Source organism: Hypomesus nipponensis, chromosome 21 (genome assembly GCF_054491055.1).
Source record: "Hypomesus nipponensis isolate SF chromosome 21, ASM5449105v1, whole genome shotgun sequence".
NCBI lineage: Eukaryota > Metazoa > Chordata > Actinopteri > Osmeriformes > Osmeridae > Hypomesus > Hypomesus nipponensis.
This window is the reverse complement of record NC_140381.1, coordinates 10,691,347-10,708,846: the sequence shown is the minus strand read 5'-3', so window position 1 is coordinate 10,708,846 and position 17,500 is coordinate 10,691,347. Positions and strand designations below refer to the sequence as shown.

Sequence of the window (17,500 nt, the reverse complement as noted above, 5' to 3'; positions counted from 1 at the left end):
TTTATTTTCTCTGCCTGCTCCAGTTGCTTCTTCTGTTTCTTCTCCATCTTCTCTAGTGCCTGATTTTCAGCTTTCTTCTGCTTTTCTATTACCTCCGTCTCCTTCTTGGCTGGTTTCCCGTTTTCAGCCTTTACCTCCTTCTCCGTTTTCTTCAACATCTCACTTTTTAATCTTTTCTCAATAGATGGATCCTGTACTTGCATCTTTGGCAGTCCACTTTCTGATCTTTCCTCCTCCTTCCGTTCATCCCTGAGAATGATCCTCCCATAGTCAAGTCTCTCAGCCACCTATCAGGCAAGGGAGATTGGTTACACATATTGATGGGAACAAAGCTTCATGATTAATTTTGACATGTATATTAAACGTATTATACAAATGTTTGCTTTGTGGACTGTGAGCATTCCACCATCAGGCCTGAAGACTCACCTTTGCATGTGCAGCAGACCGGAGGCAAAGCAAATTCTTTTGCTGCTGACCACTGCTTGCTTCACAAGCCAGGGGAAGTGTTTTCACAAACTCTGAAGTATGGGAGGGTGAACGCTCCACATCGAATGAATCTTCCGAAGTCTCCTCATCGGATGTATCTTCCGAAGTCTCCTCATCTGATGTATTTTCATATAACTGCAGGCCCTGGTTGGCCAAGGGGGGATGCAGTTGTGAGTGGCCCAAGGAAGAGGTGTACAGGTGGGCTGCTGGTCCCCGTGGGAATGCCTGGCCTTAGCTTCCAGGGGGTTTGGTGGTGAGGCTGATGTAAGATGTCCCAATCTTTACGTAGTGGGAGGAGTGGGAGTTAATTAGCTAATTAAGCTAATTAGCTAATTAAGAACAACTTTTCTTTCTGCTCTTAGTTACTGCATAGGTACTACTAAAGAAGATTGCAATGGCACAGCAGCAGGGACAAAGCTCTGGAACCGATTGTAAGTCATTAATGTGTGGATGGATTTTTTGTCTAACTTTGGAAAAACTAGATGGCATGCTTTATCAACATGCATTCTTAGATTTGCTCCATGTAATTGCTGTCCTATGTTGTTGAATGTTGTCTTAACTTGTTCTTGTTATGTAACGCAAAAATCTGGATCATTGGCTCCAGTCTTGTGCGCCGTGGGGAACCAAGGGCCATCGAGACCATGGGGAGGAACCTGGGACTCTTGGTTTGGCTCGGGTGGTCTGCGATGGGATGGCTTTCTCCCACTTTTCTCCTCTCAGCTGTCCACTCAGGCTGCCCCTGACATACTTGTCGTTCATGCTGGTGGTAATGACTTGGGGAAACTGAAAAGTGTTGAGCTTGTAAGAAGAATGAAGGACTTACTACAGCTGCACACAGACTTCCCATTGATGAAGATAGTGTACTCCAGCATTGTCCAAAGGATCATGGTTATGTTAATATGCTCCATTCAAAGGCAAATGTTCAATAAAATATATTTTAGACACACTTCTCAAGCTTTTATTTATTACATTATTAACAGGTCTTGTTAGATCACGTTATAACCATTAACAGACGCTTGGTTTTCTAGGTTGAACATATAAAACACAGGTAACATTTCGACACTGATGTGAAATTGAAGGCGGTGTGAATTTTGTGGCATTTCGTTTGAAAATAAAGTGGACAGTAAGTTATGTTAAGTCTGCATTATGGAAGATTACGGTTACCAAAATAACTATTAAGCTTTCTTTGCCTTGCGAGAACAACGATGGAGCTGTTCATGTTAACAGTTTATTTTATCCGATACAATGAGTTGTAAACCAAACTCATATCACGAAGAAAAAAAGCAACATATGTGATGAGTTCCATCTAGAATAGCCCTTTATTTAACCCTATAGCCTATTTCTAAAAAACAAGAGGAAGGAATATAATAGATTTCCGTCCAGTCTGCATCATGTCTCTGATTCTTATCGGCTTTCTGCCCATAGATTCTGCCATTGCAAAGCCTTAGCTCACACGCTCATAACCATATAAATCTATGCTCGCGACTGGTTGTCGCAAAGTATGACGTGTACAGCTAGTTGCAAGCGTGCACGAGGTCTCGGAGCTAGGGAAAAAAAGAGCCACTGTTAAAAGCTAGACTGGAAGACACGGAAGTGGAAATATGGCCGCGTCCAGTCTTGCGCTCTCGCTTGCCTCACTGCGCCACTGAGCACTTTTCATAGAAATGAATGGGTACGCCATCTTGGAAGACAGAAGTAGCTTTCTCTAGTTATATTAACTCAATGGGTGCAACTGACTTTAGCCCACTAATTTAGAGTATTGCACTATACCTACGGTGGCCCTGAAGTGAAAAAATCACACCCCATAATATGAGTACTTCCCCCAAATGAAAACACTACCCCGAATACGAGTCAACTCCCCCCAAATCGAATGACTTGTTCACCTCCCCCCAATACAAAAACACGCTCCCCCAAATGGAAAACGACATTACATTAACTCAAAAACATATTACATTAACTCTGAACGGAAAGGGTAGGTACTACACTTTAGCGCTGATTGGATGCAGAAGGCTAACTAACAATATATGAAATTGATCGACAGAAATACAAAATGCAATAGCCTGGCAGTTACGTGCACCAGTAACGTACCTAAAACCGCCCATGAGTATATAGAAGGTCCACCTAGTTCACCAAGTTAAAAGAACTACAATGCCAGAAAATAGCAAGCCACCGGACATTCGAGTCATGTCGTTTTATGTCTTAAAACAAATATTAGCATGCTTATAATAATGGTGCCTCAGCGGAAGTTTGGAGTCAAAATTACAGTTTATCTTGAGTTTGTCTTTCGAGATTGTAAACAATTATTTGTACATTTGATTACCATTTCTTATATAGGCACTCCCGGGCCTAACACAAAGCACTACTTTGTTACATCATGAGTTAGAAAATCAAGGCTCTTTAGAGTTGTCACCGAAGAAAGGTATGGACCTTTTTGTAATAACTGGCCAGATCTACCAAACTTTGTACTGAGGTCTTGGTTGTGGGGCGAGGCCAGTTCTTCACTACCTCTACCTTCTTTCTTTGGGTCATAAGGAGCCCACGGCCAACAGAACAGCCCAGGTATTGTACCTTCCTTTGTTCCGCAAAACATTTCCTAGGATTGGCAACCAGACCCGCTTCGCGATGGGCACTCAGAACTCGTCGCACCTGGTCCCCATGATCCTCCCAGTCCTTCTAGTGGACTACCACATAAATCGAGAGAGGCTGCCATGTTCCACTGCTGGGGTCTAAGGACTACGTCCAAAAACTGTTGGACTGTGGCTGGGCTCTATGGAGGCTGAAGGGATGTCTACTAATGAAATAAGCCGGTAGGTGTTGAAGAGGAAGGTCTTTTCCCTATCAGAGGGGGTTAAAGGGACTTGCCAGGAGCCTTTGGTCAAGTCCAATGTGGTTTTAAAACGGAACTCACCCAACCACTTATCATAAGTGTTGTGAGTTTGAAACAATAATACAAAATCTATGTTTTTGAGTCTATAGAGAAGGGAAGAAGGAAAGGCAGTGGTATGCAATGAGAATACTTTGTTTTCTCAGAGCTCCAAAATATGTCTGGCTGTGATCAATTTGGAATTTGTACAATACAGTTTTGGGCAAGAATGACAAGAAGATCAAGACTAGTTGGTTTCCAAATCAGGAGAGCTCTGAGCAGAGTGCTGACTTGGAGGCCGTTTGAAGATTTACTGTACACATTTGATAGTATTCTTAATTATAATTGTATTGTGTCTTGACAATTTTTCATATAAAAGGTCCATCAACATGCAGTACTTGTTTTGTCTGTCTTTATTTCTAGATATGTTAATGCACCAACCTACCAAAGCAAATCGCTTTTATGTGTGAACTTGCCTGGCAATAAACCGATTTGGATTCTAAAATCAAGACGTTTAGGGTTGAGCTCTCATGGGCTAGCCCTGAATGTTTATGTACTGGCAAACGGAAAAGGGGTGCTTCCCTCCATGAACGCCAATTCAAAAGTAGGTGCAAAAAATAAAGATCGTAATCACACCACAAAGCTACCAAAGTCAGTTTGGATCATCTGCATCTGGCCAAATTGTCCAGATCCAGAAGAAAAAAAACATGTGGGCTATCTTAAATGATTCACTGGTATGAAATGATTTGGAAATTTGACTGAAAGAAGACCCTTGATAGTAAAATGGCCCAACCGCCACATCACTACTCAATCCTTAGAGCAATGATGGTGAAGAATACGTTCATAATTGGTAAACAAATGGTATTGGGTCCAACTACACATTGTAGGCTTCTGTGTATCCCACGCTCAATAACTAAATCAATACGGTGACAACGGCAGGCACCATGGAACATCCATCTCATAGAGGAGTGAGTGGCTCTTAAAAGAGCCTTTGGGTTGTTATGGAACTGTCATATTGCATCCGTTCACTTGGAGCTGGTGTACTTGGTCACTGCCTTGGTGCCCTCGGAGACGGCGTGTTTGGCCAGCTCACCCGGGAGTAACAGGCGCACGGCGGTCTGAATCTCCCTGGAAGTGATGGTTGAACGTTTGTTGTAGTGAGCCAGCCGGCAAGATTCGCCGGCGATGCGCTCAAAAATGTCGTTGACGAAAGAATTCATGATTCCCATCGCCTTGGAAGAAATGCCGGTATCGGGGTGGACCTGCTTCAACACTTTGTAAACATAGATAGCATAACTCTCTTTCCTAGACTTTCTACGCTTCTTACCGCCTTTTGTGACGGTTTTGGAAACTGCCTTCTTGGAGCCCTTCTTGGGCGCGGACTTCGCTGGCTCGGGCATGGCTTACTACGAACGCTTCTTAACGATATAAGGGTGTGGAGGCTCAGTTCTCATTTTATATAGAGGGAGGGATGTAAATGTCTAAGGCACGCCTCCCGCTCTTCACAACGTTGTGGCGATGACTCTTTCTGGAGGAGCCATGTAAATTAAACGCGCATGCGCTTAACCTCTTCCTGGACAGGTTATCATTGTAAATGAGAATTGGTTCTCAATTGATTATACCTGGATAAATAAAGGTCAAATAAACCTCCAGCCTCCTCAATTTACCTTCCCCCGGTCGGTCTTTTATCATCCTACTGAACCTCTATAATGTACTTCAGTCGCTTTAGGGCTGCTAGCTAAGCTCGCCTTCTTTCAACACTGCTGTTTTTCAAAAGCTCTTATATAGGCGCCAAGGGTGACTTGTGTTGTCTTGGGTCTTGACTAAACCGTCTGGTGTGTGCGGTCTTTTACATGGTCGATTACATGGTCGTGTCTGTGGTCTCCCACGTTTTAAAAATGGGTTAAGATTTGAACATTCTCAAGCCTGCACCAAGCATAAGAGCGCGAAACATTCGCAGAGGAAAAGGAAGTCGGTGACAAGCTGGCTCATGAATGTGCGCACGCATCGACACCGGGTAAGGCGGAAGAAAGGCATAACCTTTCTCCGATTGGATAGGACCGCACCGACTTAATGGCCAATAAGACTCAGTTCTGGGGGAGTATATATATGTGGTGCGCTTTCTCGTGATATTCTTGCGTGAACCCTACAAATACAACGTCATGAGTGGAAGAGGCAAAACCGGAGGCAAAGCCAGGGCGAAGGCAAAGACCAGGTCGTCACGCGCCGGGCTCCAGTTTCCCGTGGGCCGAGTGCATCGTCTTCTCCGCAAGGGCAACTACGCTCAACGTGTTGGAGCTGGCGCACCGGTCTACCTGGCCGCTGTTCTTGAGTACTTGACTGCTGAAATTCTAGAGTTGGCCGGCAATGCTGCCCGCGACAATAAGAAGACTCGCATCATTCCTCGTCACCTCCAGTTGGCCGTCCGTAACGACGAAGAACTGAACAAGCTTCTCGGAGGCGTCACTATCGCCCAGGGAGGAGTTTTGCCTAACATACAGGCGGTTCTTTTGCCCAAGAAAACCGAGAAAGCCGTCAAATCAAAATAATTGAGGCTAGAACTCTTACTGTCAAATCCCAAAGGCTCTTTTAAGAGCCACCCACTTGTCTTAAAAGAGCACTATGTCCGTTTGTTTAACACTCTGAAGTAGTTGAACGGTGGACTTAAACTAAAATGTCATGAAGCTTGGTCTACTCTAGGCCGAGTCCTAAATGGTTTGCCCCAGAATAGACACTGAACCAAAACGTTTACTGTCCCTCAAATCGTCATGGTAGTAAGGCAGATTACACCCATTTTCACAAATAATTTGCGATGAAAGGGACTTGTAATGTACGTGTGTATTTAAAGATACTAATTGTGTAGTGACCCGGCCAGACAGATGTTAGCCTACATGGGCTGTTTGTTGTTTGCCATTGCCCAGTGTTCGTGGGTCTGACATGCTGATCGGCGTGCTGTCTGCCAATTGCGGGAGTGCCATGATGCCGGGTGTCCTGGTGGAGTGGCATGGAGAGGGGGTTGGGCAAGGGGTGATGGGGCATTGGCGGTTAGGACCAGTTTTGGTCTTTGTTCTTCCTGGGTTATTGAAGAGATGGTCACGATTTTGTGTGCTACCATTCTTTTATTTGGCCTGGGCTATGTCCAAACAAGTAGCCTAGCCTGTGTCCCGTTGGGTGAATAAACCTTAAATTCTGAAACGTCATTGCATGCCTGGATAATTGTTGCATTCTGATCATTCAGGTCATTACACTATATTCGTTTCCCTATATTCTTAAAAGGGGTAATTGACTGCAAAACAGTTTACCTTGTCATAGTTGAATAACGACAGTTTGGTGGGTAAAATTGACATACAGTGAACCTCAAAGTCCATTGACACCTCTTTCCTATGCAAATCTCACAATTTGAAACTGCCGATGTAAAACGGTCTGTTTCCAAAAAGCCATGTGGCTCCACCTTTTTTTGACTCTTGTTTGCACCTTTGTCACGCCCCAAAATTTAGGAAGGAAGAAGGAGCACCCTAACCATACGTTGCCATCTGACTGCGGATTTTTGAATGGGACTGCAAACGAGAGACTGGACGGCATGTAAGAAACGTCTCCCGGTGGCGACGTATGTTCGAAAATAAGGTGGTCCCACCGCTCAAGACTATGGAGGACCAAACCTGCCATATTTAAAAATGAATGAATGAATAAATAAATGTCCACATCCATGCATTTAGAAATAAATAAATGAATACATGTACTAATTAATGCACAATTGTCAATCAATATTACCTTATAATTTATATGTATTTATTTGTGTATTCATTTATCTATTCATTTATTTGTTCATTCATTTATTAATTCATGTGTTCATTTATTCATTCATTTATTCATTCATTTATTCATTCATTTATTCATTCATTTATTCATTTATTCATTTATTCATTCATTCATTCCTGTATTTCTTCTTCTCAATATGTTAATGAGATGTGTCAATCAAAATAGGTAGGCGGTATTTGACACACCATTGGCTAATCGTTTTCCACGCTTTGTATTCGATTATGTAGCCTTACATCCATCCTTGCTGTCATGGACAACATAGCCTACATGGACAGGCTGGCCGACCTTGTTGAAAACAAAGATTTAATTCACCATATATGATATTTAGATAAACAAACATGTTATAAAGATTTTAATACGTTAGTTGTGGGCTATCACTTAACACCCAACTTCACTACGCTGACCGGCCAACCATGTGTTTACCCCGATAAAAACGTAAACATAAAAAAAAAAAAAATCCTGATTGTTGATAGTCAAACCAACATATTTGTCGTGTGTGTAAGAGCGAGATAGACAATCTGGCATATAGCCCCCAATCAAGCAGAAGAGAAATTTGTGAAGATTGATGACACAAAGTTAATCATCGAAGATGAAAAGTAGCTTGGTCCTAAATGGAGTTGTATGCCCCATAGCACATATTTTACAAAGACTACGGCAACAAAAGCCAAACGTTGCCACGTTATATTTGGAATGGGATGCCGTTGCGACGGTTATTGTTGGAGCAACAAGTTGCCTAAATAGCCTGTAGCCTATGCCATGTTTATGTACATGTCAGCCTTACATGTAGAAAAGAAAATCTCAGAGAAGGTGAAAGGCTTGGTGACCGGCGTGGAGAAATGCGCGTCTAGTGTGAACAGCATCGCGCCATTCGTAGTATATTGTGGCGCTCCAGGGCGCTTCGCAGCCAGTGTGTCCCAGGCGTTAGCTAGATTGAATCTATGGCTCTGGATTGATTGCAATGTCTGAACATCAGTTTCCACGCGTACTGGCCTCCTCTCATTATCATATTGGGAACAATGAATGAATGAATGAATGAATAAATAAATGAATAAATAAATGAATAAATAAATGAATAAATGAATGAATGAATAAATCAATACATCAATGAATCAATAAATCAATAAATCAATACATAAATGAATAAATAAATCAATACATAAATGAATACAAAATAAATAAATACATAAATGTAAAATATATGTTACTATTGATTGACAATTGTGCATTAATTAATATATATATTCGTTTATTTCTGTCTAAATGCATGGATGTGGACATTTATTTATTCATTCATTTGTAAATATGGCAGGTTTGGTCCTCCATACAAGACTGCCCGGTCCCAACACAAGCTCTTCTCCTGCCTGGCCCCCCAATGGTGGAACCAGCTCCCTACCTCCTCAGGGACACCGACTGTCTCTCCACCTTCAAGAAAAGGCTCAAGACGCACTTGTTCCGGGAGTACAACGGCACTTAAGAATGCTTGGCTGGATTTGTTAGTTTCCTCCAGGATCACAATGACTCTTATTAAGTGACTCATTGCTCTTTTAGGTTAGATATAACGAAGCTAAGTCTTGTAGCCTACTCGCTGTGAAATATTTTACTGTTGATTGTTCTTCTACAGGTACAGTCCTGCACTTTTGTGGTTCATGTTGTTTTAATTTGTAACTTGTATAACTGCATGTTCTTATGGGTCTTCCCTTTTGGCCCTTGTTTAGCTTTTTCACAATGTATGCTTCATTCGTTTTGGCTACTTGCAATGTTTGGGACAATCTCGTTGTTATGATCAGTGACCTATGCTCTTTTGTAAAGCTCTCTCTTGGAAGTCGCTTTGGATAAAAGCGTCTGCTAAATGAATAAATGTAAATGTACATTTTAAAACTATACACCTACTAAATACATCACTGGTCGAAAGTTGTAGAACACCCCCATTTTTTCAATTTGTATTTAAATTTAAGCAGTTCAAGTCCAGTGAATAACCTGAAATGGTAAAAAGGTAAGCGGTAAACTGCCTGAGGTTAAGAAAAATCGTTTAGGTTTTTCAATTAATAAAGGGAGACCATTATAACCCTTAAAAGTATAAGTGTACTTTAGATAGACATTGTAAACTACCAAGTCAAGAAAGTGAATCACCCAGTACTCAACATATTTATATAAAGTGCAGGTGTCTGCATCTCAGAAGACTGGACAAAGAATACAGGAATCAGGGCAGTAAAATAGCCTGTGACATTGTTTTTTTTTTTTACTCACAAGGAATGTGAGGGGGTGATAATCAACATAGCCTTTGCAACAGTGGTGCAACTACCCAGTGTCAGAGGGGTGTGCAGCAACAATTTTGGCGCCCCCCCCCAAAAAAATAAAAATAAAAAATAAATAAGTGTGCCGGACATGTATAGGCTTTAAATAGTAAAGGTTTATTTTAAAGTATATCAGCCACTGTAGGCCTACCATAATTATAAATAATTATATATGTATATATAGCATCGGTATATTTAGGGCTCGACGTGGCAACCATATTGTGACAAGTGGTAACCTGATCTTCACCCCTGGCAACCACATTATTGTAGCCTATTTTTTTCATGTACTTTATTTTCATTACAAATCATCATTCATGGCATTCGAGCATATGCTTTGCGGATGTTTAAATTTGCGTTCTGATTTGTTTACTACGTCCCCATTGTCAGACATAGACTAATTGTTATATTTCCCACATGCAGGATTTTGATACAGAAATGCATTTTTCAATGGCAATATTAGCTTAGCCTATAACAAAACATGTTAAATTATTTCGATTTGGCATTAGAACTAATCAGACTTCATCTGTAAGCAACCCCACTTTAGCTCACGTTAGCAAACACTAGCTAGTCTGAACAGTCTGTTACCATGAATATTTGCAAGTCTCCAAATTTGGTAGAAAATCTATGCATGATTGCACACTGTGCATGATTGATGTAAACGAGAGTTGTTGCATTATATTTTCCAGATTTTTGTCATTTATTGTACATGCTACCTTATATTTTCCGGTTTTCAGCTCAGCAACCTCGGTTTTGCATATTCTAAACTAGCCTTAAACCCAAATGTGGCTGCTACATTCCCAGTGTTAGCAAACGCTAGCTAGTCTGTTAAAAGAATATTTGCAAGCCTCCAAGCACAAACTTCACACTTTAAATCCTACCTGTTGCCTTTAACCATCCACTTATTTACTACTACTGTTGCATCCCTTGACATGTCATCTCCTTTTCCCTCTTTCTTTTTCTATTTTTAGCCCCCGACAACTGTTTTGATTTTTCTACCATTTTCCATAGACAACTCAATACTCGTAACTGCTCGCTCAGCGCTCACGGCGCTCAGAGGGAGCGCCCTCTAGATGTCAAAATTCAATCTTATGAGATAGGGTGCCTACCCTAGCGGTTCTAAAATGTTTTATAACATTGAGGAAATGCAGAAACGCACAACAGCAGCAACAAATAGAAAATATAAAAAAAAGATTTAATATTTTTAAATGTATTAATTTTTACCATTGCTTTGGCGCCCCCATGGTGCGGCACCGCATATAGCGCATACCCACTTTTTGCGCCACTGCTTTGCAAGCACAGAAAGAAAACGCCGCATGCTAGATATCTTTTGTTTAAGTCTTTAGATATAGGGCTTCTAGAAATGTTTCAAAGTTGCATGGCATTATACACTTTGGTAATATTGTGACCACTGACCTACACTCGTGTCACAGGCATTTCTTAGTGGCACCTTACAAAGAACTAACTTATGGCTATGCAGGTATAAGCAAACAGACAGTTTATCAATGATACAAGCAACATAATTCGAGAGGCATCTCCTGGACATGACCAAAGGTTATGTTCTCATGACCTATATAGCAGGGTATAGATAAACCATTGTTTATTATATTATTCCAAACAGTATAAAAGTAATAAAGTCATCTTTATCTTTAATTAACTGACCAGTGGTTAAGGACAGACCTCTTCGATACACAGTAGCCTAGGGGTGTAGGGTCACTTAAGCTTTAGAACAATTATTAGGCTACACCACTAAAACAGAAAGCAGTATTAAAAATGGGAAAAACATGTAGACTACATATTAATCTATTATCAATCTTTAAAAAGCAGTGTTTTGGCTTCACAAAGGAAAAAATGAAAGTGACAGGCTACAAAAAAGAAGATACAAAAAAATAGTTTTGAGATAGGCTATTATCCAATGCCTGACTTAAATTGAATAGGCTGAACATCAATAGCCTATGTAACATCAAGTATAGTCCAGAATTTCCAAACGAACTCGCTTTCACTTTTACGTATTTCCTTCTTCGCCCGTGTCCTGACAATACGTAGACTTGACACGACAGTCTCCTTAGGCAGGTTCTCCATGTCCCTTTCCGCTCGCCATAGCCTAGAGGAAGACTGACTGCAATGGACGTCGTCTATGCTCTGAAGCGCCGGGGACGCACGGCTTTGGTGGTGTCTGTCTCAAGTCCTCCAGTTGCACAACCCAAAGGCTCTTTTCAGAACCAACCGTTTAAAGAGGGATCATGTTTAATGCCTTTGCGGTTTATTGTGCGGCTCCCAAAAAATTAACATGGGAAACGAGTATATACAAAGTATTTAAATAATAGATACGTAGCCTACACTGCAAGTCCCTTTCATCGCAAATTATTTGTGAAAATGGGTGAAATCTGCCTTACTACCATGACGATTTGAGGGACAGTAAACGTTTTGGTTCAGTGTCTATTCTGGGGCAAACCATTTAGGACTCGGCCTAGAGTAGACCAAGCTTCATGACATTTTAGTTTAAGTCCACCGTTCAACTACTTCAGAGTGTTAAACACACGGACATAGTGCTCTTTTAAGACAAGTGGGTGGCTCTTAAAAGAGCCTTTGGGATTTGACAGTAAGAGTTCTAGCCTCAATTATTTTGATTTGACGGCTTTCTCGGTTTTCTTGGGCAAAAGAACCGCCTGTATGTTAGGCAAAACTCCTCCCTGGGCGATAGTGACGCCTCCGAGAAGCTTGTTCAGTTCTTCGTCGTTACGGACGGCCAACTGGAGGTGACGAGGAATGATGCGAGTCTTCTTATTGTCGCGGGCAGCATTGCCGGCCAACTCTAGAATTTCAGCAGTCAAGTACTCAAGAACAGCGGCCAGGTAGACCGGTGCGCCAGCTCCAACACGTTGAGCGTAGTTGCCCTTGCGTAGAAGACGATGCACTCGGCCCACGGGAAACTGGAGCCCGGCGCGTGACGACCTGGTCTTTGCCTTCGCCCTGGCTTTGCCTCCGGTTTTGCCTCTTCCACTCATGACGTTGTATTTGTAAGGTTCACGGAAGAATATCACGAGAAAGCGCACCACATATATATACTCCCCCAAAACTGAGTCTTATTGGCCATTAAGTCGGTGCGGTCCTATCCAATCGGAGAAAGGTTATGCCTTTCTTCCGCCTTACCCGGTGTCGATGCGTGCGCACATTCATGAGCCAGCTTGTCACCGACTTCCTTTTCCTCTGCGAATGTTTCGCGCTCTTATGCTTGGTGCAGGCTTGAGAATGTTCAAATCTTAACCCATTTTTAAAACGTGGGAGACCACAGACACGACCATGTAATCGACCATGTAAAAGACCGCACACACCAGACGGTTTAGTCAAGACCCAAGACAACACAAGTCACCCTTGGCGCCTATATAAGAGCTTTTGAAAAACAGCAGTGTTGAAAGAAGGCGAGCTTAGCTAGCAGCCCTAAAGCGACTGAAGTACATTATAGAGGTTCAGTAGGATGATAAAAGACCGACCGGGGGAAGGTAAATTGAGGAGGCTGGAGGTTTATTTGACCTTTATTTATCCAGGTATAATCAATTGAGAACCAATTCTCATTTACAATGATAACCTGTCCAGGAAGAGGTTAAGCGCATGCGCGTTTAATTTACATGGCTCCTCCAGAAAGAGTCATCGCCACAACGTTGTGAAGAGCGGGAGGCGTGCCTTAGACATTTACATCCCTCCCTCTATATAAAATGAGAACTGAGCCTCCACACCCTTATATCGTTAAGAAGCGTTCGTAGTAAGCCATGCCCGAGCCAGCGAAGTCCGCGCCCAAGAAGGGCTCCAAGAAGGCAGTTTCCAAAACCGTCACAAAAGGCGGTAAGAAGCGTAGAAAGTCTAGGAAAGAGAGTTATGCTATCTATGTTTACAAAGTGTTGAAGCAGGTCCACCCCGATACCGGCATTTCTTCCAAGGCGATGGGAATCATGAATTCTTTCGTCAACGACATTTTTGAGCGCATCGCCGGCGAATCTTGCCGGCTGGCTCACTACAACAAACGTTCAACCATCACTTCCAGGGAGATTCAGACCGCCGTGCGCCTGTTACTCCCGGGTGAGCTGGCCAAACACGCCGTCTCCGAGGGCACCAAGGCAGTGACCAAGTACACCAGCTCCAAGTGAACGGATGCAATATGACAGTTCCATAACAACCCAAAGGCTCTTTTAAGAGCCACTCACTCCTCTATGAGATGGATGTTCCATGGTGCCTGCCGTTGTCACCGTATTGATTTAGTTATTGAGCGTGGGATACACAGAAGCCTACAATGTGTAGTTGGACCCAATACCATTTGTTTACCAATTATGAACGTATTCTTCACCATCATTGCTCTAAGGATTGAGTAGTGATGTGGCGGTTGGGCCATTTTACTATCAAGGGTCTTCTTTCAGTCAAATTTCCAAATCATTTCATACCAGTGAATCATTTAAGATAGCCCACATGTTTTTTTTCTTCTGGATCTGGACAATTTGGCCAGATGCAGATGATCCAAACTGACTTTGGTAGCTTTGTGGTGTGATTACGATCTTTATTTTTTGCACCTACTTTTGAATTGGCGTTCATGGAGGGAAGCACCCCTTTTCCGTTTGCCAGTACATAAACATTCAGGGCTAGCCCATGAGAGCTCAACCCTAAACGTCTTGATTTTAGAATCCAAATCGGTTTATTGCCAGGCAAGTTCACACATAAAAGCGATTTGCTTTGGTAGGTTGGTGCATTAACATATCTAGAAATAAAGACAGACAAAACAAGTACTGCATGTTGATGGACCTTTTATATGAAAAATTGTCAAGACACAATACAATTATAATTAAGAATACTATCAAATGTGTACAGTAAATCTTCAAACGGCCTCCAAGTCAGCACTCTGCTCAGAGCTCTCCTGATTTGGAAACCAACTAGTCTTGATCTTCTTGTCATTCTTGCCCAAAACTGTATTGTACAAATTCCAAATTGATCACAGCCAGACATATTTTGGAGCTCTGAGAAAACAAAGTATTCTCATTGCATACCACTGCCTTTCCTTCTTCCCTTCTCTATAGACTCAAAAACATAGATTTTGTATTATTGTTTCAAACTCACAACACTTATGATAAGTGGTTGGGTGAGTTCCGTTTTAAAACCACATTGGACTTGACCAAAGGCTCCTGGCAAGTCCCTTTAACCCCCTCTGATAGGGAAAAGACCTGCCTCTTCAACACCTACCGGCTTATTTCAATAGTAGACATCCCTTCAGCCTCCATAGAGCCCAGCCACAGTCCAACAGTTTTTGGACGTAGTCCTTAGACCCCAGCAGTGGAACATGGCAGCCTCTCTCGATTTATGTGGTAGTCCACTAGAAGGACTGGGAGGATCATGGGGACCAGGTGCGACGAGTTCTGAGTGCCCATCGCGAAGCGGGTCTGGTTGCCAATCCTAGGAAATGTTTTGCGGAACAAAGGAAGGTACAATACCTGGGCTGTTCTGTTGGCCGTGGGCTCCTTATGACCCAAAGAAAGAAGGTAGAGGTAGTGAAGAACTGGCCTCGCCCCACAACCAAGACCTCAGTACAAAGTTTGGTAGATCTGGCCAGTTATTACAAAAAGGTCCATCCCTTTCTTCGGTGACAACTCTAAAGAGCCTTGATTTTCTAACTCATGATGTAACAAAGTAGTGCTTCGTGTTAGGCCCGGGAGTGCCTATATAAGAAATGGTAATCAAATGTACAAATAATTACAAGTTTACAATCTCGAAAGACAAACTCAAGATAAACTGTAATTTTGACTCCAAACTTCCGCTGAGGCACCATTATTATAAGGATGCTAATATTTGGTTTCAGACATAAAACTACAGTGTTGTGACATGCTCCTCCCAGCTCTGGGAGTAAACCACTAGGTCATCCAAATAGGCGGTGCAGCATTGAACCTCTGACAACACAATGTTTATAAGGCGCTGGAAAGTGGCTGGGGTGTTACACATCCCAAAGGGCACAACGGTGTACTGTAGGAAATCGCGGGGGTAACAAAGGCAGACATTTGGGAAGCACGGGGAGTGAGGGGGACCTGCCAGTATCCCTTCAGCAGGTCCAATTTGCTGACGTAGGTGGCAGCCCCTATAGTGTCAACACAGTCATCGATACGAGGCAACGGAAACGAATACAGTACGGTGACTGGATTTAGCTTCCGGTAATCGGTGCAGAACCTGAAAGTCCCATCTGGTTTGGTGATTAACAGGCATGGAGAACTCCATGGGCTGGAACTGTAGGTGGCCAAGCCATTCTCCAAAATGTAACGCACCTCCTGCTACATGACCTGACGCTTGGTCTGATTGACGCAGGAGGCACGCTGCTTAAGTGGCGAAGCCCCGTTAACATAAACATCATGTTTTAACCCAGTCGTGCAGGAGGGTACATCCGAAAACAGCCCAGGGAATCCCTGGATCAAACGCATCAAGTCGACCTTCTCTGTGTCGTCTAAATGCTTGAGGTACGTCAGAAGAGAGCGCAGCACTGCCGAGTTGTCGAGCCGGGCTCCTTGCTGAGGTAGCCGCCGCAACAAAGACACATCATCCTCAGAGTCGTCAACCACTACGCTCAACACCGGCACGACTGGGGCCGCGGGCTCCCTGGCATGGAACAACTTCAACATGTTTACGTGACATACCCGTGACTGCCGCCTGCGATCTGGCGTCTTCATTACTTAATCGGTCACACTGAGCTTTTTCTCGATGACGTACGGGCCGGAGAACCGGGCAGAGAGATGAACCTGGTACTGGCAGCAACACCAAGACCTCGTCACCGGGTTTTAAGTCGCGCAAAACAGCCGCTTCGTTAAGCGCTTCTTCATTTCCCCCTGAGCAACCTCCAAGTTCTGTCTTGCCAGGTCACACGCTCTGTGCACCGTTCCCTTAATCAAGACCTTAGTCAAGCACAGGAGGGGGACCCTGAATGTGGGACATAACATGGTCCTTCAATAACTTCAACGGACCACAGACAGTATGACACGTGCTCGGCTGGGCTGAATTTCAGCGACTCCTGTACGGTCTCTCTGGACGCGAAGAGCACAAAAGGCACGCCTTCGTTCCAGTCCTTGCTTCCATCTAGACAATACTTTCTTAGCATCGATTTTAGCGTCTGATGCCAACGCTCACGCACCTTGACTCTGCGGGTGGTAACGCTGGAAACTTGGTGCTGGATGGTGAGCATCTTCATTACTTGGGCAAACACCTTGGACAGGAAGTTCGAACCCTGGTCGGTTTGCACCACCTTAGGGAGACCAAAGGTGGCAAAGAACTTGGTCAGGGCAGAAACAACCACCTTGGTCGTTATCCTGCGCAGAGGGATGGCCTCTGGGTAACGGGTGGCAGCACACATTATCGTTAGCAAGTATTGATTCCCAGACCTCGTTTTTGGTAGCGGGCCAACGCAGTCAACTATGACGTGCTCGAACGGCTCTCCCATCACCGGGATAGGGCGGAGCGGGAGGTAACAACCTGGTTCGGATTCCCGGTTACCTGGCAGGTTCTGCAAGTTCGGCAGTGCCCTGCCACATCTTTCTTCAGACCAGGCCAAAAGAAATGTTGTAGTACCCGAAGGTACGTCTTAGTGACACCCCAATGCCCTGACCAGGGCAGGTCATGAGCGAGGGTCAGTACATCCGACCGAAAAGCGAGTGGCACTACTATCTGAAACACAGAGCTCCAACCCTCATCTTCCCCTTTGTGGGAGGCCCATCTACGCAACGGGAGCCCATCCTCCAGGAAATACCCAGTATCCTGACCCCTAGCTTCCACCTGGTCTACCACTGATGAAAAGCAGCTGGCCAAAGAGGGCTCTTCTCCTTGCGCACGCACGAAGAGCTCTCTGGACACAGGAAACACCTCCCTCGTTACTTCGAGGGGGCCCGTGTGCCTCTGGTCAGTGCTACAGAAGGACAAACCAGCTACACTGTCCTCGTGGAACACGGGGCTCAGCATCGTGTCGTCCAAACCAACCACTTCATCACCCAGCCTACGAGACTGTGAACGTGTCACCACGCATGCC

General features: G+C 43.7%; 4 protein-coding genes and 1 long non-coding RNA gene across 5 annotated transcripts; 3 read left to right on the top strand and 2 right to left on the bottom strand.

The window, feature by feature from the left end:
- The first annotated feature begins 593 nt into the window (after positions 1–593).
- Positions 594–1,244, top strand: LOC146237966 (uncharacterized). Its single transcript, XR_014740660.1, has 3 exons — positions 594–750; positions 849–917; positions 1,091–1,244. It is a non-coding gene; the product is annotated as an uncharacterized LOC146237966 (long non-coding RNA).
- A 2,502-nt stretch (positions 1,245–3,746) lies between these two features.
- On the bottom strand, positions 3,747–4,757 carry LOC146237965 (histone H2B-like). Its single transcript, XM_084685764.1, has one exon. The coding sequence runs from the start codon at positions 4,747–4,749 to the stop codon at positions 4,375–4,377; it is 375 nt and encodes a 124-aa protein (XP_084541890.1). The 5' UTR covers positions 4,750–4,757; the 3' UTR covers positions 3,747–4,374.
- A 716-nt stretch (positions 4,758–5,473) lies between these two features.
- LOC146237964 (histone H2A-like) lies at positions 5,474–6,544 on the top strand. The gene has a single exon (XM_084685363.1). It carries the CDS (start codon positions 5,512–5,514, stop codon positions 5,896–5,898), a length of 387 nt encoding a protein of 128 aa, XP_084541489.1. The 5' UTR covers positions 5,474–5,511; the 3' UTR covers positions 5,899–6,544.
- A 4,091-nt stretch (positions 6,545–10,635) lies between these two features.
- On the bottom strand, positions 10,636–12,476 carry LOC146237963 (histone H2A-like). Its single transcript, XM_084685078.1, has one exon. The coding sequence runs from the start codon at positions 12,465–12,467 to the stop codon at positions 12,081–12,083; it is 387 nt and encodes a 128-aa protein (XP_084541204.1). The 5' UTR covers positions 12,468–12,476; the 3' UTR covers positions 10,636–12,080.
- A 745-nt stretch (positions 12,477–13,221) lies between these two features.
- LOC146237962 (histone H2B-like) lies at positions 13,222–14,232 on the top strand. The gene has a single exon (XM_084685079.1). It carries the CDS (start codon positions 13,230–13,232, stop codon positions 13,602–13,604), a length of 375 nt encoding a protein of 124 aa, XP_084541205.1. The 5' UTR covers positions 13,222–13,229; the 3' UTR covers positions 13,605–14,232.
- Positions 14,233–17,500: the final 3,268 nt, after the last annotated feature.

Excerpts from the sequence above, each read along its gene's own strand:
- LOC146237965 (XM_084685764.1), bottom strand. The coding sequence starts at position 4,749 with ATGCCCGAGCCAGCGAAGTCCGCGCCCAAGAAGGGCTCCAAGAAGGCA.
- LOC146237963 (XM_084685078.1), bottom strand. The coding sequence starts at position 12,467 with ATGAGTGGAAGAGGCAAAACCGGAGGCAAAGCCAGGGCGAAGGCAAAG.
- LOC146237962 (XM_084685079.1), top strand. The coding sequence starts at position 13,230 with ATGCCCGAGCCAGCGAAGTCCGCGCCCAAGAAGGGCTCCAAGAAGGCA.
- LOC146237964 (XM_084685363.1), top strand. The coding sequence starts at position 5,512 with ATGAGTGGAAGAGGCAAAACCGGAGGCAAAGCCAGGGCGAAGGCAAAG.